The sequence below is a fragment of the Megascapheus bottae genome, chromosome 20 (assembly GCF_031878675.1).
Source record: "Megascapheus bottae isolate mThoBot1 chromosome 20, mThoBot2.hap1, whole genome shotgun sequence".
Classification (NCBI taxonomy): Eukaryota; Metazoa; Chordata; class Mammalia; order Rodentia; family Geomyidae; genus Megascapheus; species Megascapheus bottae.
Window position 1 is genome coordinate 11,022,035 of NC_143528.1, and position 27,522 is coordinate 11,049,556.

General features: G+C 41.4%; 1 protein-coding gene across 2 annotated transcripts; it reads right to left on the bottom strand.

The window, feature by feature from the left end:
- Nucleotides 1-7,997: 7,997 nt before the first annotated feature.
- Nucleotides 7,998-27,203, bottom strand: Dctn6 (dynactin subunit 6). 2 transcript variants are annotated; one of them, XM_090353966.1, is made up of 7 exons: nt 27,084-27,203; nt 21,020-21,084; nt 15,816-15,921; nt 14,234-14,322; nt 11,174-11,221; nt 10,104-10,246; nt 7,998-8,558 (listed from the first exon to the last, which is right to left on the bottom strand). In XM_090353966.1, exons 1-7 carry the CDS (start codon nt 27,107-27,109, stop codon nt 8,460-8,462), a joined length of 576 nt encoding a protein of 191 aa, XP_090210092.1. In that variant the 5' UTR covers nt 27,110-27,203; the 3' UTR covers nt 7,998-8,459. The 2 variants fall into 2 exon arrangements, with proteins under 2 accessions (XP_090210092.1, XP_090210093.1); XM_090353967.1 differs by lacking the exons at nt 15,816-15,921; nt 21,020-21,084; nt 27,084-27,203 and adding an exon at nt 15,706-15,797.
- Between the last annotated feature and the right edge of the window lie 319 nt (nt 27,204-27,522).

Genomic DNA, 27,522 nt, shown 5'->3' on the forward strand with positions numbered 1-27,522 from the left:
TATGATGCTTGAGTAGAACATGATGGAGGTGGGAGTTATGGCTACGAAGGTTCCTGACCTCACGGTAGCCGTGAGGCAGAGAGAGGGACAGAGAGGGGGACAGGATAAGACACAGCCCCCCAAGGACATGCCTTTAGTAACTTGCATTTTCCAAACAGGCTCCACCTTCCAAAGTTTCCAGAATCTTCTGAGTACTGTTGATTCATACCCATAATCCTAGCTACTCAGGAGGATGAGATCTGAAGATCACAGTCTAAGGCCAGCCTGGGCACGAAAGACTGAGACACTCATATCTCTTAATTAGTCACCATCAAAAAGCCAAAAAAGGAGTTGGAACTCAAGTGGTAGTGTGCTAGCTATGAGAAAAGAAACCCAGCAACAGTGCTCAGGCCCTAAGTTCAAGTCCTAGGACCAGCACACAAACACAGAAAAGTTTCCAGAATCTTTCCAAATAATATCATCTGAGAGCCAAGCATATGAACCTGCATGCAACACTTCAAACTCAAACCATATCATGCTCTAAGTATTTAAATAACACACATCACACAGCCACATGTCTGCTAGCCGGTCTTAAAGAAACCATTTTGTCAACTAATGGCCTAGACACATTAAATGTGATTGAATTGTAACATCTATCAGTTGTAAAATCAAGCACATATAGTTTAGAGAGAACGGACTAAAAAGTATAATCTTTTGTAGTGGTGACTGAACCCTAGCTACTCAAAAGTATGCGATCTGAGGCTCTCAATTTGAAGCCAGTCTGGGCAGGAAAGTTGGAGACATTCTTATCTCCAATTAACCAGCATAAAACTGGAAGTAAAATGTGGCTCAAGTGGTAGAGCACCAGCCTTGAGCAGAAGAGTTAGAGACAATTCTCAAGCCCCGAGTTTAAGCCGCAGTCCCAGCACATCCACAAAGACAATGAAGTAGACTCAAGTCACTGAGGATGCACCAGGCCTAGGCATTCATTTTCTTTCTGCATTTCTGTTCCTACAGATTCTGTATTGAGCTATAGAAATCCTGCTTTCGTCAGCAGTTAGAATCCGTAGTCCAGCCGGGGGCCTGTAATTCTAGCTACTCAGGAGGCTGAGATCTGAGGATCACAGTTTACAGATGGCCGAGGCAGAAAAGTCCCTGTGACACTCTTATCTCCAGTTAATCACTCAAAAACTGGAAAAGGCATTGTGGCTTAAGGGTAGAGAGCTAGTCTTGAGCACAAATTGGCTCAGGGACAGCACCCAAGCCCTGAGTTCAAGCCCCATATCGAACACCAAAAAAAAAAAAAAAAAAAATTCTGTAGTCCGAGAAAGGAAAAGGCAGCTTTCTAAAACAGGGACTCATAAAATAAAATAATACTATATTCTATCAAAACTTTATTTTTAATTTAGAAGATAAACAAGTTTATTATGATTCCTTTGATATCAGGCAAAATTTTTCCATTGAGTGTGTTCTGCTGACAGGGACTGCACATAAGACATGTATTAACCTAGCACGGAACACAAGGCTCGGAACGGGAGTGGAGTGAGAACTCAAGACACCTAAGGAGCAGCAAGAGAGCAAAGTTATAGTACATGCGAGTACTCCTTTCTCTACTCGGTGTTCAGGGGTTTTTTTTGCTCACACTGAATTCTACTGCATTAAAAAAAAAATACCTGGGCACGGTGGCTGAGATCTGAGGATCAAGGCTCAAAGTCAGCCTGGGCACAAAAGGACCTGAAACTCTTATCTCCAATCAACCTCTAGAAAATGGGAAGTGTGGCTTGGCTCAAGGGTAGGGCAGTAGCCTTGAGCTGAAGAACTCAGGGACAGAGCCCAGGCTGAGTTCAAGCCCCATGACCCACAAAAAGAAAGAAAAAAAAAAAAAAGAAAAGAAAAGAAAAAGAAAATATGGCTTTATCAAATCTTTCCCAAATATTCCACCCTTTTCAGAGATTGCAGCTGTCTCCATACTCATCAATGTTTGATTTTGGTAATACTGAATGAATTACACAATTACAAAGGACAGCTTGCATAAACAAGGTTGGGAACAAACACATATAATTAACTTCTGGAAAGCACATGGCTCAATTGCAGGTGGGGGAGACAACTGGCCCACTATGAAGAAGGCTGTGTACATGGAAATGTGGTAAGCTTTGAATATGGAGCTTTATTTCTCACCAACAGCAGAGACTATTGCAAAAGTCTGAGGAACACAGAACAAAGAAAAGCCGAGTTGGTTCACCAAGTAGAAAACCTAAGCCAAGCAGAGTAGTACAAGCCTATAGTCTTAGCACTTGAGAGACCAAGGCTGGAGAGTACCAAACTCACATGAAAGTAAGAAATTTTGAAACTGTTTGGAGAGAAGGCTAACAGTGAAGATCACAAACCATTCCTGATGAGGCCTCTAGGGAGACCAATCCTCTAAAACGAACAGCATACCTGTGTCTCCCTTCACATGTGAGTCAAGACTCAGCTAATGCTCTAAGAGATTTAAATATCAACTTGACCTTTGTGGGGAATTAGTTCCTAGTGCATTTTTGACCAAACTTAATAGGTCAGATGACTAAGGGTAATAAAAGCCTCCAACAGCACCATTTGCGATATAGTAGACTGTGCTCTGGTGCTCTCTTATGATAAACCAGATTAAAACGTTAAGATGAAAGCATCTCAAAGATCTTATTGTTTCTGATGCTGGGGATTGAACTTGGGGTGCTGCATTCTTGCTTTAGCTTTTCTGCTCAAGACTGGCACTACAATTTGAGCTGTATCTTTTATTTTTTGCTAGCTAATTAGTTCTTCAGATTTGTTTTTCACAGTCTTAATCAAACCATAATCCTCAAATCCTCAAAGTTTTTGGAGTAGCAATTTGTGCCAATCTAGGGCCTCTACCTTTTGAGCCAGGTCTCCATTCCTTTTTTTTTTTCACTTGTTTTCCATATAGGGAGTCCCACTAATTAGATGGGCCTCAGATAGATGGTCATCCTTCTTAGTAGATTAGAATACCCCATCTACAGTTACCATGTCTTTCAGTTCCCACATCTACAAATTAGGGTTGCTACTATTTAATTAAATTTAAAGATATTAATGTGTAACTAATGACAAGTATATGCTGGCTTTAGTGCTGTCTAGCATATATATAGCAAACTCTATGCAGGTTTAATAAATGAATACAATTTTTAAGTGATTTAGGGGCTGGAGGTGGTAGAGTGCCTGCCAACAAGCATAAGTTCATTAGTTCAAGCTTCAGTACTACTGAAAAAAAAAAAAGACATACCAGAGGGTTAGGAACAGTTTTTGTATTATGTTCATTGTTTCTTGTCTTTCAATGTTTTTGTTGATAGTTAATTCCTTAAGTCTAGACAATTAAACTGATGCTTAATGAAATTTATGTTGTATTAAGGGCATTTCTAAGGCAGGTGTGGCAAACCAAAAATTTTTGGTTTCAGCTCTAGTTCCTGGTTATGGGATTTTTTTTTTAGTGTTTAATTATTTTTTTATTAAAGAATTTATTAACATTGATTTTTACATCATATTTCAAATGATGTGTTTAACAAACAAGTATTCAAGAAGGGAATCTCTATATACAATCACTGGCATTTAGATTTTAGGACATAATCAAAATTAGCCTGAGGGTTTGTATGTCATAGATACATATTAATCTATGTAATAAAACATTATGCCTATAGTTATAAGTTTTTCTGTCTATGTAATTGTGTTTATATTTCCAGTACCATGTCCATAGCATTGGGTATGCAACTACTGAGTCCTCGCTCTTGTACTGTTTGGATCTAATAGCCACATATTAAGGATACCATGAGTCTTTTGTTCCTTTGATCTTGACTTGTCTCTGGTTATGGGATTCTTAAACCTCAGGGAATGTCCTCTTTGGTATGTTAAAGAGAACAGGTGACAGCCTATGGAAACTTTCAGTCCTGCCCTAACAACTCCTGGATAAAGGGACTGGAAAGCAGATAATAATGACTTCCAGTTTCCCATTGGTGAATACACTGCTGTGCCAGGAGGATGCCAGGCTCTAATGGGTACGTGTAACCCTAGCCTTTCCCTGAGTTGTACTTTTTTTTTTTTTTTTTTTTTTTGCCAGTCCTGGGCTTAAGCTCAGGGCCTCAGCACTGTCCTTGGATTTTCTCAAGTCTAGAGCTCTACCACTTGAGCCTCAGCACCACTTCCAGCTTTTTTTTTTTTTCTATGTATGTGGTACCGAGGAATCGAACCTGGGTCTTTGTGCATGCTAGGCAAGCACTCTACCACTAGGCCAAACTCCTGGCCCCTGAGTTGAACTTTTTAAATGAATCTGTAATAGTATGCATACCACCTTCCCTAGTTCTCAATCTTCCAGTGAACTGTTGAGTCCCAAAGGGCAGTAACACCTCAAGCTAGCCTGTGCATAAAGCTGGACCCGACCTTGAAAAAAACCAATGCAAAGGGAATGGAATAACTCAAGAGGTAGAGCACCTGTCTAGCAATTGGGAAGCCTTGAGTTCATTTTTTTTTTTTTAAATCGGTCCTGGGACTTGAACTCTGGGCCTGAGAACTGTTCCTGAGCTCTTCAGCTCAAGGCTACCTCCTTTACCCTTGAGCCTCAGCACCACACCCAATTTTCTAGTTGTTAAATGGAGATAAGAGTCTCAAGATCTTTAGTGCCTGGGAATGCTTTGCACTGAGATCCTCATATCTCAGGCCCCTGAGTAGCTAGGGTTACAGGTGAGCCACTGTGCCTAGCTTAATTTCAATAATCTTTAACCTACTAGTTTATCCTGTAGGAAATATCCTGGTTTCTTGTGTTTCTGTCCTAATTGGAGCTTAGCTGATGTTTCCAGTAGTGGTTATATATTTTTTTATTGTACTAGGTATATATTTCTTGGTTGTACTAGACTTTGAACCCAGGGCTTTCACTTTGTTAGTCAGATGCTCTACCACTTGAACTCTGCCCCCCTGGTGTTTTGCTTTTTTTTTTTTTTGCCAGTCCTGGGTTTGGGCTCATGGCCTGAGCACTGTCCCTGGATTTTCTCAAGGCTAGGGCTCTACCTCTTGAGCCACAGCACCACTTCTGGCTTTTTGCTACATATGTGGTACCAAGGAATCGAACCCAGGTCTTCGTGCATGCTAGGCAAGCACTCTACCACTAGGCCAAACTCCCGGCCCCGCTTTTTTGCTCAGGAGCAGCCTTTACTGTCATCCTGCTACCTATTCCTGTAGCTAGGATTACAGACACGCACCACCATTCGTTGGTTGGTATGGGAATCTGATCCTCTATATACTCAGGCTGGCCTTGGGCTGCAATCTTACCAAGTCTCCGGAGTAGCTAGGATTACAAGTATGTACCATACTACCCAGTTTGGTTTCTTTAGAATGTTTTTGCTGTTGCTCTGTTTGCTCTGCTGTGAATGCTTGTGGGGATGGTATCCCCAAGAGAAGGCTTTCACTAAAAAGATACCCATTAAAAACCAAAAACACCAGCAAAAAAGCCCCAAAGAACCCCAAAGGGATATCCATCTCAACACACACACAAACTGCAATGCAAAAACAGAAGAAATTGGAAAAAGGAAGCCAATATGCTTTCTTCTAAAACTCATACTCCTCAGTAACCAACTCCAAAGATAACGAAATGGTTGAAATGCCAGACTCCAAAGCCTAGTTTACAAATAACCAAAGACCTCAAAAAAGATGATAGCAAACAGATGAAGTAAGGAAATCAAATGAAGATTGGACAAGAAAATGAGCAACATATATAAGAAATACAGCAAGGAAATTGAAATTCAAGAAATCTCTCTTTTACAGAAAAGCTGAAAATAAAAAACTTAATAAATCAAATTAAAAGAACATGGTTGAAAGTGTCCCCAACAGACTAGTTCAAGCAGAAGAATATCAGGGATCAAACACAAGGTTGAGGAAACTACATTCTGAAAGCAATTTAGAAAAAAACAAAACAAAATAAATGAGCACAACCATAACTTTCTAAAACTCTGAAACGTGATGAATAAAACAAACCTACAGGGCACCAATCAGTCACACCTGTAATCCTTGCAACTTAGGAGGTTGAAATCTGAGGATCAAGGTTTGAAGCCAGCCAGGGCAGAAAAGTCCAAGAGACTCTGAACTCCAATTAACCACCAAAAAGTCAGAAATGGACTTGTGGCTCAAGTAGCAGAGTTGAGCCTTAAGCATAAAAATTCAGTGTCCAGGTACTGAGTTCAAGTCCCAGAACCAGCACACAAAAAACAAACCAAACCAAACCTAAGAATCCACAGGGTGGACTCTCCTTGAGCACTTTTGTTCAAGGCTAGAGCTCTGCCACTTGAGCCACAGCAACACTTCCGGTTCTTTCTGTGTATGTGGTACTGAGGCATTGAACCCAGGGCTTCATTTATGCTAGGCAAGTTCTATACCACTAAGCCACAAAGTTAATTTGAGAAATAAAGAGCTTCTAATATAATGCGATCCAAAGCAATTCATGACCACTAAGGCAACAGGGGAGAAAATACTTAAGGCCAGCACTGTGAAAGAATCAAGACACAGATGAGGAAAAAAGTCACACGAGAGCCCAGGAAAGTAAATTTTATGAGAGAAATAGTGAACAAATGAGAATTAGGAAAGAATAAATGTGCTCAACAGGGTTTCCAAGGCAGCTTTCTTCACCACAGTGCAGTCCCCAACATGAATCCTGAGTATTCTTACAAAAATCAAGTAATTCCACTTTGGAACAATTAGACTGAATGGTACCATCACTTTAGAAATTTATAAATAGTGTTCAGTCTTCACAAATACAATACAAGGGGCTTATACCATTCTTAGGCATCTACCCAGAATGGTACAAGTCAGGGAATTGTAAGGATACAAGTACATCCATGTTCAGTGCTATGCTAATTACAACAGCCAAATTATACAAACAGCCCCGATTCCCTAGGATAGGTAAGTGGATCAAAAAAATGTGCTACATAGACATAATGCAATTTTACTCATCCATTAGAAAGAATAAAATGCCATTTGTAGGGAAAGGAAAGGACCTAGAACCAATCATGTTCAGCAAGGCAAGCCAAGCTCAAAGAGACTAATGATGCATTTTTCTCTCCAATGAGCTAGACCTAAAATATAACAGGACATGATAATCTAAACATGATTCCAGGTACTCACACAGTCAGACCAAAGGAGGATTCCAGTAGGGGAGAAGGTGTAACTTTTCTGAACATGTAAAACAACATTTGTTGAAATGAATTCCAGGAAACAGAAACATGCATATTTATACTGTTGTTGTATTTTCTTTTCCCCTACTTTTTGGGGGAGGGTAAAGGGAGATGCAGAAAGTGAGGGAGAAGGGGTAGATAGAGGGTGGGGGGAGGGAAAGGGAGACAAAAACATGAGAAGGGGTATCAATGTTAGAGAAGTAATGTACCCACTACCTGATGAATGTAACTGTAACTCCTCCATATATTACCTTGACAATACAATAATAAAAAAAAGAAGGGGTGAACAAATGGTAATCATGATATTCAGTATACAATGTATAGAAAATGAACTATACCACCTGTGGGCAGGGATAGGGGAGCACCTGGGGGAAAAAGAAAGCGGTGACACTATTTAAAAAAGAAATGTACTCATTAGCTGACTTATGAAATGGTAACCTCTCTGTAGAATATTTTTTGTTTTTTTTTCAGTCCCTGTGATGCTTGAACTCTGGGCCTGGGCACTGTCCCTGAGCTCTTCAGTTCAAAGCTACCATTCTACCACTTGAACCACAGTGCCACCTCTGGTTTTCTGGGTTAACTCCTGCCTGGTCTACCTTTGAATTATGATCCTCAGATCTCAGCCTCCTGATTAGCTAGGATTATAGATGTGATACCAGTGCCTGGCTTTCTACTGAAGAATCTTATCAGAGTATTTTATTTGAAAAGAAAAAGATATGTGTCTCTATATGTGTGCACATGTATGTACTGACAAAGAGAATTCTAAGTTAATTCAATAACTACTGAAATCTTAAATAATACAAGTCTACTAGAGGAAAAGGTAAACACATCAGCTTTAATATATCATAAAAAATAAATAATAAGAGCTAAGCCAGCTACTGTGGGAAGATTACTGCAAATGGCCAAACTGACTGAAGTATGCTCACTACAAGTGCTGTCACCAGCAGTTTATCTAGTCTAGTAAATGCTAGATTGTAAACACATAACAATATGCCCTTTCTTATCATCATGAGTAGTCTTTTACCTAATATAATTTTGTGGTTAACATTTTATTATAATATAAAAAAAGAAAACCCTAAATCTGTAAATGATCTGTATGATCACAACAGACACAAGGATATAGGAAAATAACACTTCTTCTATAAATTATAAAGGACAGTTAACAGGAAAATGCATTACTTTTCTCTCAAGATGAATCTTACAGTATGTCAACATGTGTTACTTGTGGAAATTGGCAGCAGTCAAGGATGAATGTTGTCATGACACCCAGCTCTGTTCCTAGTTCTTAACTGGAGTGGAACTTCCTTTCATTGTCTTTTTCAGATGGTGGTAATTTGGCAAGATTTTCATCAAGAAATCCAGCTGTAGTGTCTGGGGCTAAAAAGAAAATAAAATCAATAATGACGGGAAGAAGTAAAATCAGAATATCAGGTAGAAATGATTACTGGTAGGTCATCATTAAGAGATGATTTTTCACTGACTTATTTTGCTTATTTGCTTGTTTCTTTCTTAAAGTTACAATGTACTCAGTTTGCCAACAAAGAAGGGCCACAGTGTAATTACATAAAGACTCCTAAGCAGAGTGGCAAGAGGATGATAGTCTGCATGGCTGAGGCTGGGACCTTGGCTGGCCTCCACCACAACTACTTGCCCCAACTATGCACTGATTTGGGATTCTTGTGGAAACCAGAGATTTTTAGGTCCCTACCCATGATTCATTAAGTCTGGGGAATTTGTGTTTTAAATAGAATTCAATGTATCCTATGACAAGTGAAATTTGGAAAACAGGGTTCCCATTACAAATTAAACCAAATGAAATGAGAGATTCTTGCTCATTTAATTCTAAACTCCTTTCCTAACTCCAGCTTCATTTCTCACGCTCCAATCATTTTTGCTATTATGAAGAAAAACAGTAATACTTGAGAATAATAATAGTAAAGCCAAACATTACAAATATAGAGCAACCAGAAAGAATTAATTACTGATAAAATGTGGTTAAGACTCAGAGGCAAAGAGATAAATGTGCTGGACATATTTTCTTTTGGTGGAGAAAGGAAACCGAAGAAATAAATGTTGAATATGCAAAGCAATGAGGCTGAGAAATTCAAGCTAAATGTCTTATGTGTAAGAAAGCCCCCAAATGATCTTGTCTTCTGTTTTAACACTAAATTCCAAACATGCATTCTTTTATTATTCTTGATTCAGGTTATTAAGAGGGGCTTATTTTTTATAAGCCAAGAAAATAAACACACTTGCCTATTTAAGTAGTATTTATGATCAAGCTGTGTTATTTTAATAAGCTAATAAATAGACTCAAATTTCCAGTTTCAAGGCTCATCCCTCATCCTAAAGATTCATATTTTAGGAGTGAATCAGCATGATTTGTAAGGTTTGGTGAATATTTCCAAGCCAGAAACAGCAGGTTCTTTCTTCTCATAATTCACTTATCATTGTTATCTTTTACTTTTTATATTAATGTAAGGACTCAATAATTAAGCTGCAGATAAATCCAAGTTTTAGGAATGGTTCTCTGATCTTCATTTTATTCATCTTTTTGCTTTTGCTTTTCAGATGCTGAACTGAACCCAGGACCTCACACATTAAACCACTCAGCTACCCTCCCTATCTGTTTTTTCAATAGTAAACCCAATCACCATTACAACAATTAGGGAGATGGTACTGCAGGAGAGTTAGGACTAGATAAAACTTTTATTTTGCCAGTCCTGGGGTTTGAACTCAGAGCCTGAGCACTGTCCTTGGGCTTTCTCAAAGGTATTGGTCTGCCATTTGAGCCACATGACCACTTCCAGCTTTTTCTATGTATGTGGTACCAAGGAATTGAACCGGGGTCTTCATGAAAGCACTCTATCATTAGGTCAAACTCCTGGCCAAAGACCTCCTTTTTAGGAGTGGTCCAAGTACCTGTGGTCGCTCAGTCTGCACCCGGCGAAGGCAGTCTGCACCATAGATTACTGTATTCTCAGGAATGACCTCAAAAGTGTTGAGGTTGCAACAAGCCCCGATGATACAGCCACTTGTCAGGATTACATTCCGGCCCACATACGCTGCCGTCAAAACAGAAAGAAGTGCAATCAAAGGCCTGATATGGTCACAACACTTTTTATTATATGTAGACTGTATAATATAGAGTCAAACAGTGCACACAAATGGACTATGGAGAAGTGAGTTCTGCTGCTAACTAGTATGTGGCCTGGGGCAAGTCACTGTAGAGTCTTTGAGCCCACGACACACTGGAGAGCCCATGCTACCTCATGACAGAGTGCTTTCAGGACCAGTGAGGTAAAGGATGGCAGGTACTGGGCACAGGTCTGACTCACTGAGCACACAATGCACAGAAAATGGCAAGAGTGACAAATTTAAAATAAAAGCCATGAAGCAGACTACAAAAAGAATAATTTTAGTAGTTTCAAGTAAAGCAGCATTGTTTTTCATGCCAATCAGGGCCAGGAAAGATAAGCCAATGTCCTATAGTAATGTTGCCTTCAGCTTTTTCCTGCACGCTGGTAGGGACCTGCTCCTGGAGCTGATTCCCACAGTGCTGATTCCCTGGCGGGCTCAATGCTGTCAGTACACTGTTCTGATTGGGAAGGATAAAGCAGTTTCAAAATTAAAGAGAACAAATGCTGTAGAAACAACTTTTTTTTTCTTTAACTTTACAATAGCACCAATCAACTAAAATGTCACTGATACTTGTAGTTCATAGAAATATCTTTTCCAAATCTTTCAATGGAACTTCATGGTTTAATCCAATCTCAACTGTATACCACTGACTTTTTAACTTAATGTATTTAACTACATTCTCAGATGACCACGTAACTAGATTAGGTTCTTTTAAGGCAAAGAATTAGTCTGAGAATGATTTTAGTCCACTTCCAAGCATACTACCTCTTCAGAGTTGGTACTTAGACTGTTTCCCAGGCCAAGACAAAGGAGGCAATTACTTTGACAAGAAAGCTCTGAACCCAGCTTACCTTTTGATTCAATGACATTGTTATCTCCCATTTTCATGGCTTGGGAATCTGAAAGCCAGACTTAAGTAAATATTTTAAATATGATCACTCTTCGTTTCCATGAATACAACATGTCTGTCCTTCAACTGAACCAGGGCGCAGAGCGTGGGAAGGATAATGCAGGCTAACCCTTGCCAGAATTCTTTGCCCAAGGTATTCTGTAGGCAAGTTGTTTTTTTTTTTTTGTTTTTTGTTTTGTTTTTTTGCCAGTCGTGGGGCTTGAACTCAGGGCCTGAGCACTGTCCTTGGACTTTTCTCAATGTTAGTGCTCTACCACTTGAGCCGTAATACCACTTCCAGCTTTTTTCTATGTATGTGGTACTGAGGAATCAAACCTGGGTCTTTGTGCATGCTAGGCAAGCACTCTACCACTAGGCCAAACTCCCAGCCCCTGTAGGCAAGATTTAATCTTTAACCATAAATATTTCTAAGTATAAATAAATTATGCTTACTTTTCAAAAGAAATACTTTTCCAAAAGTACTTTTTTTTGCCAGGCACCAGTGGCTCATGCCTGTTATCCTAGCCACTCTGAAGGCTGTGATCTGAGGATCATGGTTTGAAGCCAGCCTGGGCAGAAAAGTTCCTGTGAGACTCTTTATCGCCAATTAAGTACCAGAAAACTGGAAGTGGCACTGTGGCTCAAAACTTTGAGCACTAGTAGAAGAGCTCAGGAACAGTGACAAAGCCGCAGGACCAATGACAACAACATATTTCACAACTGTTTAAAGAAAGTTAAAACTACTAAATCAGTTAAACATTATTTTCAGTAGTATATATTTTGTTGACTTATTTTATTATCTTCTCAGAATTAAAAAAATTAAACAAAGAAATGGTGAACACTCTGGGAGACAAATGAAAATAACACATGAAAATAAATAAAAGAAAAAAATTGTCCCACCCAATTTTTTTTTTTTTTTGCCAGTCCTGGGCTTGAGCTCAGGGTCTGAGCACTGTCCTTGGACTTTCTCAAGGCTAGAGCTCTACCACTTGAGCCTCAGCACCACTTCCGGCTTTTTTCTATGTATGTGGTACCAAGGAATCGAACCCGGGTCTTCATGCGTGCTAGGCAAGCACTTTAACCACTAGGCCAAACTCCCAGCCCCCAATCATTTTTTTGAATAAGAAAAAATATTAAGTAATGTTCCCTAAATGATATAGGATCCAAATTAATAAAGACATGGTTCTTTTTGTTGTTGTTGTTGTTGGTCATGGGGCTTGAACTCTGGGTCTGGGAGTTGTCCCTGAGCCCTTCAGCAAAAGGCGACGACCCTACCCTTGAGCCACAGTGCCACTTTTGGTTTTCTAGTGTTTAACTGGAGATAAGAGTCTCAGTACCCAGGCTGGCTTTGAACCTTGATCCTTGGATCTCAGCCTCCTAAGTAGGTAGGATTGCAGGCATCAGCCACTACGCCCGGCAAAAGACATAGTTCTTAAATCAAAATAGAAACCCAAATTAATTTCTCTGTCTATTTCTGCTTAGCTACTGCTGTCAGTAAGCTATTTTTCCATTAGAGGACTTCCAATGCTGATCTAGAGATGTGTGTACGTGTGTGTGTCAGAAAATGGCATACCATACTTACTTTACTGAGTTATCCAAAACAGGAGGAATATTTTTTCTGTTTTAAGGTACTAAAGATAAAATATACAAGCTGGGTGCATTGGCTCACGTCTGTAATCCTATCTACTCAGGAGGCTGAGATCTTAGGATCAATGTTCAAAGCCAGCCCAGGCACAAAATGACCTGAGACTCTTATCTCCAATTAACCTCCAGAAATGGGAAGTGGGGTTTGGCTCAAGGGTAGGTGGATGGCCTTGAGCTGAAGAGCTCAAGGACAGAGCCCAGGATGAGTTCAAGCCCCATGACCCACAAAAAAAAAAAAAATAAAAAAAAAGAAAAAAAAAAATAAAGCAGGTACTATGCACTGAGTTATAGAGTCCTAGCCTCAGGAAATATTTTTTAATACTCTGAGTTTATTTATAAACCGTTTGAGAGCCTAGTTCTAACAGTGTAATCATGATATATGTTATATATTAGTTGCTAGGCACAAAAACTTGACCAAATATCTTAAAGGGGAAAGATGTATTCTGGATCTGTTTCTTGCTTGCTTGGGAAGAACATCATGATAGCAGGGGTATGTGGTGGATTTGTTAATTCACTTTATGGTGGACAGGAAGAAGAGAGCAAAATAGAGAGCAGGAACTAGATAGAATCTTGAAAAACTTATCCTTAGTGAGTTATTTCCTAGGCCCTCCCTAGTTACCAGAACCTAACAAAATAGTACCATTTACTGAGCAGCAAATGTAGGAGCCAGGGGCTGAGAGTGTGGCCTAGGGGAAGAGTGCTTGTCCACCATACATGAAGACCTGGGTTCAGTTCGTTGGTACCACATACACAGAAAAAAGCCAAAAGTGGTGTTGTGGCTCCCAGGACTGGCAAAAAGAAAAAAAAAAAAAAAGATGAAAGCTGGACACAGTGGCTGTAATTCTAGCTACGCAGGAGGCTGAGATCTGAGGATTGAGGTTCAAAGCCAGCCAGGGCACTAAAGACCATGAGACTTTTATCTCAAATTAATCACTAGAAAAGGGGAAGTGGAGCTATTGCTCAAGGGGTAGGGCAGTAGCCTTGAGCTGAAGAGGCCAGGCCCAGCACCCAGTTTAAGCCCGATGACCCACCAAAAAAAAAAAAAAAAAAAAAAGATGAGCTGGCAGGGGAACCTTAACAGTAGAAATATATTTGCTAGACAAATTAAGATACTTTTTTTGTGTGTGTGCCAGTCCCAGGGTTTGTACTCAGGGCCTGTGCACTGTCCTTGGGCTTTCTCAAGGTTAGGGCTTTGCCACTTGAGCCACAGCACCACTTCCAGCTTTTTCCTATGTATGTGGTACCAAGGAATTGAACCCAGGTCTTCATGTATACTAGGCAAGCACTCTACCACTAGACCAAACTCCCGGCCCAAATTAAGATACTTTAAACCAGCGTAAAGATCTGAGTTAATTATGGGAATCAATATAAAGGATACAGCAGCCAACTTCAAAAACATTATTGGTTCCAATGATCATAGGTTTTGGTTCTGGATCTTCAGTGTCAGGGGTTATATTATCTGGGTAACTATCAAAAGAAAAAATAGTGACTAAAAATTGGTAACAATAAGCAATTTTCCTCCTATTTGAGAATTTAGGTCAATTCTCTCTCAATTAGTTTTGAGCTTAACATATGTAATGACATCAGTTATTTCTTTTCGTTTTTCTTTTTCTTTTTTGTCATTGGATGAGGGACTTAGCTTTTGGGCCACAGCACCACTTCTGGTTTTCTGGTAGTTAATTGAAATCTCATAAATTTTAGTGCCTGGGCTGGCTTTGAGCCGTGATCCTCAGATCTCAGCCTTCTGAGTAGCTAGGATTACAGGCATGAGCTACTGGCACTGGCTTACGTACTTTTTTTTTTCTTTCTTTCTTTTTTCCCCAGTCCTAGGCTTGAGCTCAGGGCCTGAGCACTGTCCTTGGACCTTCTCAAGGTTAAGGGTCTACCACTTGAGCCTCAGCACCACTTCCGGCTTTCTTCTATGTATGTGGTGCCAAGGAATTGAACCTGGGTCTTCGTGCATGCTAGGCAAGCACTCTACCACTAGGTCAAATCCAGTCCGTCCCTCGCTTCTGTATTTCTTAAACTTGATATCCAAAGGGTATTCTCAAGGATAAGGTGGGAGACACTGACTATACTTTTAGTGTGTTAAATGAGAATCCAAATCATGATTGACTTGAAATTTTTTCCATGCTTCAAAATTGCCCAAGGTGAACAGATACTCACATAATTATATTGATATTAATAGTTAGCTGAAATACATGGGAGATAAAAAACTTGTACTGTGAGGAGGCTTTGATCTCATAGGTGAGTCACAGCATGGCACCACTGCTATTAGCTGACTTCAGTAAAGGGGCCAAAGATACTGTAAAAAGAAACTGCTTAATTTAGTAAGAAACTCCTAAGCCCTAAGTAAGAATTCAGACAAATCAGTCTTATTTATCACAGCTAAATATTTTCCAGAGTTATTCTATAAATTCCATACATTACTGCTGTACATTTTGTTCCCCAAAATTTTATCTAGACAGTCTTAGAATGCTTAGGAAAATTTCCTGATTATCATAGTCTCAATTCACAGAGATCATGTAAATAATGTAGTATTTTATTATCCTTTTGTCTTTGAAGTTTACAACTTGCTTCTAGGACCCCAAATTTGCTCACTGTAATTGTGGGTATTACACATGTAAAGATATACTAGAGGTGAGCTGTGGTGTTTGGGCCTGAGAGAACATTCTAACCAGTGCTCAGAACTCACCCAAAACCTTTCCTCAGGGCGGGGCACAGCCCTTGGGATACCGGAGGGGCTCAGGAACTGGTGACTGAGGGGTGGGTGAGAAAATGACACAGAAGGGGACCATTACCATACACACAATTACCAGATGCTAGTGGGCCACCAATGAGTTATCTTACCTTGGGCAAGCCTTTTCCCATCTGGCTTTTGGATTCTCTAGTTTTAAAATCATGGGCATGAAACACATCAGCTGGAAGTGTGTGCAGAGTACCTGCGAGCTTTTACTCACGCATTGATGATCAGGGCTTGTTCCTCTATTAAGTTCCCTTCACCAATAATGATGGGCCCAGCCTCCGCAATAATTCTCGCTTTAGGGTGGATCACTGTCCGAGGTCCTGTTCAAAATATCATTTAAGAAGAAATTATCAGTGGAAGCTACGTTTCCAGAGGGTGGGGAGGTGACTGAGGTGAGTGAGGCTGTCGGGAGGAACGTTTTCTAGGTATGTGCCAGGCACCGCGCTGGGTACTTTACAAAGATTATCTCATTTGTTAGTTGGTGCCAAATCTGGAGCCAAGATAAATGAGCTGGCACAGGCATCAGAACCAGACAGCCTCAGCCTCCATCTCACAATCTCAGTGGGAAGTTCAGGTGATGAGTGTCAGACCTGCAGGGCTGTGGTAGGGTAGACGAGATGAGATGATGCTGGACACAGAACATGGCACATAGTTTGAAATAAGAATGAATTTCCTTTCTCTCAGCAAGGTAAGGCACTCTGCAGACAAGGTCGAGCTCTCCCATGCTACTTTTGACTAGGAGACATGGATGTGTGTGTTCATACATGGGTTACATGGACTATAACCTCAGCCTTTTGCTCATGAAGCACTGTTGCATACAAAAATACACACTGGAAGCAAACAGTGCCCTGACTGATGCAGACAGGATTCTAACAGCTGGAATTGGAAAGGCAGAAGGGAAGGAGGAGGAATGTAAGCTGAACACTGGAATCCTAAGATGCTGATGTTGGGAGACACGAGGCAAAGTTCCACTCTCAGTTGACAGGAGTTCAGAGGTGTCTCTTCAAGAGCAGGCGTAGTCCATACCCTGACCTCAGGTTGGAAACCAGCACTTTCTTTCCTGGCTGTTATCTGCTGTTGTAGCCATGTTTGGGTGACAATGCAATCATTTCTGAGAGAACACATAGCTTGTCTCTTCACCTTCCAGACAAGGCTACTTCTTCATTTCTTTTGTTGCTTTTCTTTGTTTATTTTTGATTGGTTGTGGGGTTTGAACTCTGGGCTTGGGTGTTGTCCCGGATCTTCAGCTCAAGGCTACTACCTACCCTTTAAGCCACAGTGGTACTTCCGGCTTTCTAGTGGTTAACTGGAGATAAGTGTCTGGTGTTCAGAGAACTGGAAGGACTGCTGCTTATTTGGGGAGCCTGATGGCAGGAGAACTGCAGTGGTAGTGATGGGAGAAGACAGGATGCATAGTCCAAATCAAGACATAGAGTGAAAGTGACCCAGAGATTTCCCAGTCACTCTGGCTCCCAAAGTATTCAGCTGCCAAAATAAAATTTCCCAGGCACATCCTAACAAGTACAGTAGATGAGGTCCTGGAAACCCCTGGGAGACATCTCAAGTTGTCCATGAGGTAGGCATATATCAAATGTCTTATACAATATTTTAAAACAGAGCCTGAGCTGTGTTTTTGTTTTGTTTTGTTTGTTTATTTTGTTTTGCTGATCCTGGGGCTTGGAGTTGGGGTCTGGGTGCTGTCCGTGAGCCAATTTGTGCTCAAGGCACTACCACTCTACCACTTGAGCCACAGCACCACTTCTTGCTTTTTCTGAGTGGTTTACTAGTGATAAGAGTCTCATGGACTTTTCTGCCCCAGCTACCTTTGAACTGCTATCCTCAGATCTTAGTCCCCTGAGTATCTAGGATTATAAGCATGATCCACAAGCACCTGGATGAGTCTGAACTGTTTTAACCAGGATCTGAAATTACTTCCTATTATTTGGTTATCTGGTAGGTAAATGGTCAGCTCCTGGTTTTGAATGGACATAGTAGGTTGGGCAAAGCCTGTGATTTAAACATCAGCTCCACCTGCTGGCAGCATTGCCAAACTACAGGCGAAGAAAAGCTGTCATCAGTAACTGAACAACTACCCCAAGCCTCTACCTCTAGGGCAAGGGTTAGAAGGGGGCACACACACATTTCAGTGTGTGACAGCTGAGTTTGGGCTTGAAGGACATCAGAGGTAATAAGAAGGGCTGAGAGCTGGGAATTCAAGCATGGTAGGTGACAACACACCAAATCTGCTCCTGACATCCAGGAGCAAACTAGAATGAGTCTCAATTCTAGCCAGATCTTGGGGTCCTAAGGTTAAAATGCTTTAAAAATAAAAACTTGGCACCATGGAAAGTTTCTCTTTCCTTTCCTTTTAATGTTGTTTGTGAACTTTCTTGGAACTCTTTCTGACAGGGCAGTTTATGTGTTTTCATACTAAATGTACTGAAATCCTATTTGGTTTATCTCCTTGTTTGGAGAAATGTGTCTGGAGCTGGAGCTGCTTTAACTGGTGAATGAATTATGTTCTTAAGTGGTTGGCCAGGCTTGAGGCAGCACAGCCAAGAAGACAGGCCTCGTGTGACATTTCATCTCCCTCATTTGGTCAAGGACACCTTTCCCAGTATCCCTTTGTCACAGAAAGTCTCTGTGTATATTTCCATGTCCATAATTCATATCCACAATTCAAACATCCCCAAGTTTTCTTTCAAAAACGAAACAATTTATAAACCTGTGGGACAGCTTTATTAGCAAAGCCACTATTTTACCTTACTGAAAAAAAGATTCCTGCATGGGTCCGGGAGTGTGGCCTAGTGGTAGAGTGCCTGCCTAGCAAGCATGAAGACCCAGGTTTAATTCCTCGGTACCACATACATAGAAAAGGCCAGAAGTGGTGCAGTGGCTCAGGGTAAAACACTAGCCTTGAGGAAAGCCCAAGGACAGTGTTCAGGCCCTGAGCTCAAGCACAGGACTGGCAAAAAAAAAAAAAAAAAAAAAGGATTCCTGCAAAAGGAAGGTTTTCTGGGCCGGGAGTTTGGCCTAGTGGTAGAGTGCCTGCCTAGCATGCATGAAGACCCGGGTTCGATTCCTCGGTACCACATACATAGCAAAAAGCCAGAAGTGGTGCTTAGGCTCAAGTGGTAGAGCTCTAGCCTTGAGAAAGTCCAAGGACAATGCTCAGGCCCTGAGTCCAAGCCCAGGACTAGCAAAAAAAAAAAAAAAAAAAAAAAAAAAGGAAGGTTTTCTGTGTACATTCAACCTGTGCTGGGGCAGGTTAAGGGGATGAAGTGCCAACAGTGCACACTGCGCAGTGTTTGTGCACAGTGCCCAGTCTAGTCTTCCCTTCTTCATGGCCTATCACAGCCTAATACTTCTAATGGACCCCAGGCCTGTACTTGGAGATCACTTCCCAAATGTTCCTCAGCTCTTGAGATAAGACTTACAGGAAATGATCATGGTCCACAAATCCAGCCAGCTAATTAAAAACAAGCCTGAGGGCCAAGAGTTTGGCCTAGTGGTAAGAGGGCTTGCCTAGCATGCACGAAGATCCAGGTTCAATTCCTTGGTAGCACATACTTAGAAAAAGCCGCAAGTGGTGCTATGGATCAAGCAGTAGAGCTTTTAGAAAGCCCAAGAACAGTGGTCAGGCCCCAGTACTGGCAAAAAAAAAAAAAACCCTCATGCTATAAAATCTTATTTACCCCAGTGGCTCACATCTGTTATCATAGCTATTCAGGAAGCTGAGATCTGAGGATCAAAGCCAGCCTGGGCAGGAAACTACATGAGACTCATTTCTTCTTAGCCACCAAAAGGCCAGAATTGGAGATCAAGTCAAGTGGTAGGACACTAATCTTGAGCCAAATACCTCAATGATAGAATCAAAACCCTGATGGGGCTGGTACCAAGGACCAGCATAAGACAAACAACTTGAAACACGGCAAAGAAAAAGACTGTTTTCTTTCTGAAATATTTCAGAAAGGAATAATTTGTAAAAGTATAAATGACTAGAAGATAGAAAATTACATAAAATATTTGCCCTATGGGGGCCGGGAGTTTGGCCTAGTGGTAGATTGCTTGCCTAGCATGCACAAAGACCTGGGTTCAATTCCTCGGCACCACATACATAAAAAAAAAAGAAGCCGGAAGTGGTGCTGTGGTTCAAGTGGTAGAGCTCTAGCTTTGAGAAAGCCCAAGGACAGTGCTCAGGCCCTGAGCTCAAGCCCAGGACTGGCAAAAAAAAAAAAGAAAAAGAAAAAGAAAAAAAAAATTGCCCTATGTCTGACAAAATGAAACAAAACAAAAACCAGAAAAATCAATCAATAATAGTCAAAAGATTAGAGATATTTTAGCCGGGCACAATCTCATGCCTGCAATCCTAGCTACTCAGGAGGCTGAAATCTGAGGATCATAGTTCAAGCCAGCCCAGGCACTCAAAAACATGAGACTTTTATCTCCAATTAATCACTAGAAAAGGGGAAGTCAAGCTGTGGCTCAAGGGGTAGGGTGGTAGCCTTAAGCTAAAGAGCTTAGGGACAGCACCCAAGCCCAGAGTTCAAGACCCATGAACCCCCCACAAAAAAAAATCTGAATCTTTTCCTTAATATGTAAAACAGATTTGCTTCTTAAAAAAAATGGCTCATGCCTGTAAATCCTAGCTACTTAGGAGGCTGAGATCTGAAGATCACAGTTCAAACCCAGTCTGGGCAGGAAAGTCCATAAGACTCTTTTCTCTCCAGTTAACTATCAGAAAACTGAAAGTTGTGCTATGGTTCAAAGTGGTAGAGTGCTAGCCTTGAGCAAAAGAGTACAGGGACAGTGCCTAAGCCCTGAGTTCAAGCCCTACGACCAACCCAAAAAACCCTGTAAGACATACATATATACTATACACATACATGTATACCTAAATGCACACGTACATACAAATATATGTGTATATACATATATCTACATGTGCATACATGCGCACACATATATGTACATGCGCGCCACATACACGTACCCACATATACATGTGCATGTATTTACATACACATATGCACACATATGTGTATAGTGTTATGTGTATATATACATGCATAATATGTACAGTCATCCCTTGCTATACAGCAGTTCACTTATTGTGACTTCACTGTATTGTGGTAAAACAAAACAAAAACATAAATAGTGATTCCTCACCTATCATGGGAGTTATATTCCAGACATGCCCGAGATAGGTAAAAATCTGCACAGTAGCAATAAGTGAACCATGATATACTGCGAGAGAACTAATGCTGCTACTTCGTGGATGTTCACCTATCACTGAAACCTAAGTCCTGTGATAGGTGGGGGATCACTGTATACATATACACACTCAATACCCCCCCCACACACACACATAAAAAATAAAGAGAAAGAATAAACTAGGTTAACAAACCATTATCTTACCTATCGTTACATCCCCTCTGATTTCACTTTCTACACATACAACAGCTCCAGGAGCAATCTTCACGCTGTGGGGAGACAAGGGAAAAGTTCATGAGCAAGATTAAAACTGTCATCTCAGAAATTATGCTGACACTGCAATGAGGAAGTGTTTTAAAAACTAGACAGGAAAATGGAAAGCCAGTTGTTAGAATACAGTTTAATATAAACTCAAATGGCATACAGTCCTCAGGCCAAAATCATAGCTGATATTTTAAAAACACTTAAGAAAACAACTTTGGGTTGTATGATTCATAATCATAATTCTAAATACTCAGATGGCTGAGATGTGAGAATTGTGGTTCAAAGTCAGCTTGGGCAGCAAAGTCTGTGAACACTCCATTTCCAAAGAAGGAAAGGCTAAAAGTGGAAATATGGCTCAAGTAGTACAGAAGTAGCTTTGAGCAGAAAAAGCCAAGTAAGAGATAAGGCTCTGAGTTTAAACCCTACTACCAAAACAACAACAAAACAGAGTTTTGGGGACACTGAGAATGTAGTTAGTGGTAGTGTGCTTGCCTAGCATGCCATATAAACAACAACAAAATAATAATAATTATGAAATAAATTTTAAAAAGAGCTTTGGCTCTTAAGTTAATACCATCATTTACAGCAAAAAGTTAAAAACAACGTAGATTATCAATAGTGACTAGTTAATAAATTATGGTACATTATGATGTAATATACAAATATCAGAAAGAGTAGTCACTTAAGCAAAGATTTTTGGAATGAATTAAGTATAGTGGTGCATATCTGTAATCTCAGCACTAAGGAGATGCAAGGAGGAGGATTATGGGTCTAAGCCTATTTTGGGTCAAATAGTGAGAGATCCTGTCTCAAAACAAACAAACCAAGAAAACAAACCAAGCAATATATAGTATACCATTCTTTCTGTGAAATGGAAGTCATAGAGGTCAGAAACTAACAATTAGCAAGCTCAGAGTCTAGACTTTTAAGGGGCTACTCTTTCTGATGTTTGTGTATTAGATCATAATGTACCATAATTTATTAACCAGTCACTATTGATAATCTACACTGTTTTTAACTTTTTGCTGTTAATGATGGTGCTGTGAGCCGGGAGTCTGACCTAGTGGTAGAGTGCTTGCCTAGCATGCACCAAGACGCGGATTTGATTCCTCAGTATCACATACCTAGAAAAAAAGCCAGAAATGGTGCTGTGGCTCAAGTAGTAGAGCTCTACTCTTGAGGAAGCCTAAGGACAGTGCTCAGGCCCCAAGTTCAAGGCCAAGGACTGGGGGGGAAAAATCCAGTGCTGTAAGACTTTTTTTAAAAAATACAGATTTGTCAAAACAATTTAAGTTCCCACCTCACTCCAGTTAGAATGGCCATGATCAAGAAATCTAATAACAACAGATGCTGGCAGCGATGTGGCCAGAAGGGATCACTACTACACTGTTAGTGGGAGTGTAAACTCAACCACTCTGGAAAGCAGAATGGCAGTTCCTCAAAAGACTAAACACAGAGATCCCATTGACCCAGCAATTCCACTCCTCCACATCTACCCAAACGCCCAGAAATAAGGACATACTAAAGCACAATGATGTTCATTGCAGCACTGTTTATCATAGTGAAGATATGGAACCAACCCAGATGCCCCTCAGTAGATGATTGGATCAAGAAGATGTGGTACTTATACACAATGGAATTCTATGCTGCCATCAGAAAGAATGACATTGCCTCATTTGTAAGGAAATGGAAAGACCTGGAAAAAATGATATTAAGTGAAGTGAGCCAGACTCAAATGAACATAGGCTCAGTGGTTTCTCTCATTTGTAATAATTAGTACACATCTAGGACTCTCCTACCAGAGGATTACAATAGCACAAAACCTAGAAACATAAGGCCATAAGGTCACATAGGATGAAACTATATGGAAGGATCTCTAGGATATGAAAACAAGAGCTTTATCTTGTGTTCATAATGTTCTATGCTATTTCTCTTCTCTTTTTTTGTCTTTATGGTAATCTCACATTGTTACTGTACCTGACTTTGTTACCCGGTATATTGTATATATGTTTATTTGAAATAGGAAAATGAAGGGGGAAAAACAAGTTGATTGGGGGGAGGGAGGGAAAAAGAGACAAAAACATGAGAGGGGGTATCAATGTGTGAGAAGTAATGCACCTACACATATAACTGTAACCCCTCTATATTATTCCAACAATAAAAAAATACAGATTCATGATGTCTTTTTTTTTCCTCATGATGTTCTTTTGAATGTGTGCTCCTCACTGATAACTTGAATATTCACAAACTCTGGAATGACAGAAAAAGGAGGCTTTATTAATGTCTTAAGAGGCATAAAATGAGAAGGATGAAAACACAGTCATCAGTTTACAGGTCTAATATTTCTTCCTAAGAAACAAGGAAAACCTGGAGAAAACTTGTCAGTGCTCATGCTGAACCTGCATTTAGACATGGTGACTTGCCTAAAGCACAGGCTGTTTAGCTCAGTCATGAACCATTGTCCAGCTACATTAGTGTGTAGAAGTCAGCAGCCAAAACAGACTCAAGGCCTACAAGCCTAATGTATTTACTCGATGGTCTTCAATTTTAAAAATGGCAAACCTCTCTTACAGATAAACAGCTTATACCTCCTTCTAAACTCCACTCCAGGAAGTGGAGCTAAGGCTCAAGTGATAAGAGCACTAGCTTTGAACAAAATATCCAAGTGAGGGTGAGGCCACAGGATTGTTGACAAGAAAAGAAGAAGAAAAAAAAAAGAAAAGAAACTCTAGTTCTCTAAAACTCTTACTTCTCCAGTAAAGGAGCAAAAGAAGAAGAAGGGCAGACAAGAATGAAGGAAAAAGAAAAAAAGAGCAGGATGTGAAGCAAAGGGGTAAATCAGGGCTGTTGGCTCCCTGGGCCATTTCCCTGAGTCCACTGCTCAATGCCCAATGCCCATTCCCTGAGGTGGCAGACACATTTGGGGAGTGAAGGGCAGAGCACACAGCAAGACTACCACCAGCCTTCTTGCCTGTGTGCCTTGAGGACCTTCACAAAGAATTTCAGGCCACAAGTAAGGATTCTTTTCCAGAGAAGATACTGGAAATTATGAATGCTTGAAAAACAAATGACCCAAAGAATTTATTTAACAAAACTAAGGTGGCTTAGGAGAATAAATAGTGGAATGGGAATGAATTCTTCCATGACAAGGTTGGCTTCCTGTCTGTCTTGCCCTGGCACCCAGGAAGATCAGCAAATGTACACACCTTGGGTTCCCAAGCTTTTCTTTCTTTCTTGCTTGCTTGCTTGCTTGCTTTTGATTGGTTGTGAGGCTTGAACTCTGGGCCTGGGGTGCTGTTCCTGAGCTCTTCATCACAAGGCTAGCACTCTGCCACTTGAGCCACAGTGCCACTTTGGGTTTTCTGATGTTTAATTGGAGATCAAAGTCTCAGGGACTTTTTGTGCCTGGGCTGGCTTTGAACAGCCATCCTTAGATCTCAGCCTCCTGAGATTGCAGGCGTGAGCCATCATTGCCTGGCTTTTCTTCTTCATTCTTAATATTTGGCAGAAGATTATCAAATCTTTGAGAATGTTTTCATCTCACAAGAAAAGCCCAGCCAAGTGGTCAGTGGTTCCCGTCTATAATCCTAGCTTACTCAGGGAGGCTGAGGTCTGAGGATCTCAGTTTGAATTCAGCCTAGGCAGGAAAATCTTACCAAAAAAAGCTACTCAGAAAAAGGCAGAAGTGGTGTGACTCAAGTAGTAGAATACTAAGCCTTGAGCAAAAGAAGCTGAAGGAGGCTGGGAGCATGGCCTAGAGGTAGAATGTTACCTAGCATGCATGAAGTTCAATTCCTTGGTACCACTGAAAACAAAAAGCCAGAAGTGGTGCTGTGGCTCAAGTATAGACTGCTGGCCTTGAAGAAAGCCCAAGGACAGTGCTCAGGCCCTGAGTTCAAGCCCCAGGACTGGCAACAACAACAACAACAAAAGCTGAGGGATAGTACCACTGGTGTGCATGTACGCACTCGTGCACACCACACACACACACACACACACACACACACACACAAGGCCCATATAAGATAAATATATTAGAAAAACGTCTGAAGAAACACAATTTAGGTAATAAAAACATTTTTAAAAGACATGGTGTAACTCAAAGTTAGTGAACTTAATTTGCACATGAGAGACCACGGGCTCCATCCCTAATACCAAAGAAACAAATACAAATCTTACAAGTAATTCAGACAATGAGAGACTTTTACATCCATTACCCAGGGCAAAAGTCTACAAATGAGGAAGGAAGCATTCTAACACCTCCTAGAAAAGAAAACTATGACTAAAGTGAAAAAGAGGACGGAGAATAAGTTCTCCAAGTGGGGAAAACAGAAAGGAATGATTATGCAGTGAGAATTTGGTAAAAACAAGCAGGGCAGGGCGGCTCATGCTAGTAATCCTAGCTACTCAGGAGGCTGAGATCTAAGGATCTTGATTCAAAGCCAGCCAGGGCACTAAAAACCATGAGACTTTAATCTCCAATTTACCACTAGAAAACCAGAGGTGGCCCTGTGGCTCCAAGGGTAGGGCAGTAGCCTTGAGCTGAAAGGCTCAGGGACAGCGCCCAGGCCCAGAATTTGCACTCCATGATGGAGCAAAAAGTTTTTTTTTTAAAAAACATATGTGTGGGCCGGGAGTTTGGCCTAGTGGTTAAAGTGCTTGCCTAGCATGCATGAAGACCCGGGTTCGATTCCTCGGTACCACATACATAGAAAAAAGCTGAAAGTGGTGCTGAGGCTCAAGTGGTAGAGCTCTAGCCTTGAGAAAACCCAAGGACAGTGCTCAGGCCCTGAGCTCAAGCCCAGGACTGGCAAAAAAAAAAAAAAACCAACATATGTGTTTGTATATACCTATCTATAGATAAACCTCTCTTTCTAGATAGATATGAAACTAGGCACCTGGCACATCTGTTGGAAGATGTGGAAAAACATCTTCCACACACACACGAAAATAAGGAAACGAAACATTTACATAAAACAAATTCTATTCATACAGCATGTTTCTTGGCTCGGTATAAAACAGTACACATACACACCCCATACATGTAATAAAATGAAATCAGAAAGGACTTGTTAACCAAAAAAAAAAAAACATTCAGATATAACTATACTGGAAAGCAGAGGTGTGTGTGCTTTCGATAGGAACCCTGGTATAAAACTGCTAACTCTTCCAAGTATCAGCATAGATACTCCCTAAGCTGAAGAAGATCAAGAAAAGCAAATGTTCTGTGTTTGTTCCTTAAAGTAACAAATAGTGGCACGGGTTTTAAGACTCTGCTTCTGGCCCTCAGCCCTCTCACTGGGATCAGAGCATTCGCTAACCGTTCATTTAGCCCTGGCCACTGAGAGCAGGGAAGCCTCACAGTCACCGCCTAGGAAGAAGACCTGAGAGCCGGGAAAGAATTCATTGCACGAGAAAAGCCAGAATGCGGGGTGTGGGGCACAGTTAAACGCAGACCTGGCCAAAAGAACAGGCCGGGATCTTCCTCTGCAGCGTGGCACGGTCTGCCTCGGATTGGTTTGGGGGAAAGATGAAACAGAAAACTCTCGAGGGGCGGAGGGCGCTGCACCCCTCTTCTCTGGGAAACGGGTTTAGGGCTGCATTTCTGCTCTAAGCCGTCTCTGCCCAGAGGGAGCAGCAGCCTCAGTGCCCGGCTGGGGTCCCGATCCACGAGTGAAACCATGACAGCCCCCTCCCGCGACCCAGCCGGGCGCGGGGTCCGCCGGCACCCAGCGGAGGGGCCCGGGACACAGCAGGGAGCCGGCCACCGGCTTCTGCGCAGGCGCGCTGCGGCCCGGAGCCGGCCAGCAGGAAGAGCCGGAACCTTCCCGGCCCGACGTCGCAGCCCCGCAGCCGGCCCTTCCCCCAGCGGGCGCCCGGCCTGGTCTTTCGGTCCCATCCACCCAAGCATCCGGGAAAAAACACGACTTCAGTCCCCATCTTGTGTAATCACCACAGCCCCACTCGGCGGAGAGAACAGCCTCAGGTCAAGACGGAGACCCACCTCTTTTGAGTCTTCTCCGCCATCATAAAGCCCTGGTCTCCGATTGGTGCAGTTGATCGACACCCCCGCCTGGGTAGAGCGATGATCTCTACACGCGATTGGAAAGGCTGGCAATGTTGAGATGAAAGGGTGGAGCCTCGGCGTGCCTGGCGCTTGTGGGCGGGGCCAGAGCGGACTGGGCGGGGCCAGGGCAAGGACTGGACAGGGATCCGGGATCCTCCTGGAGGTACCTAGTTCCAGCCCACCCTCGGCTATCTGAGGAATTTAAAGCCAGACTGGACTACTAACTAAACTGTGTCTCAAAAAATGTTAAAAAAAATTTTTTAAGTAAAAAAAAAAGCCGTTTATGGAGGAGGGAAATGGGGACAAAAAAATGAGAAGGGGTATCAATGTGTGAGATGTGAGAAGTAATGCACCTACTGTCTGACGAATGTAACTG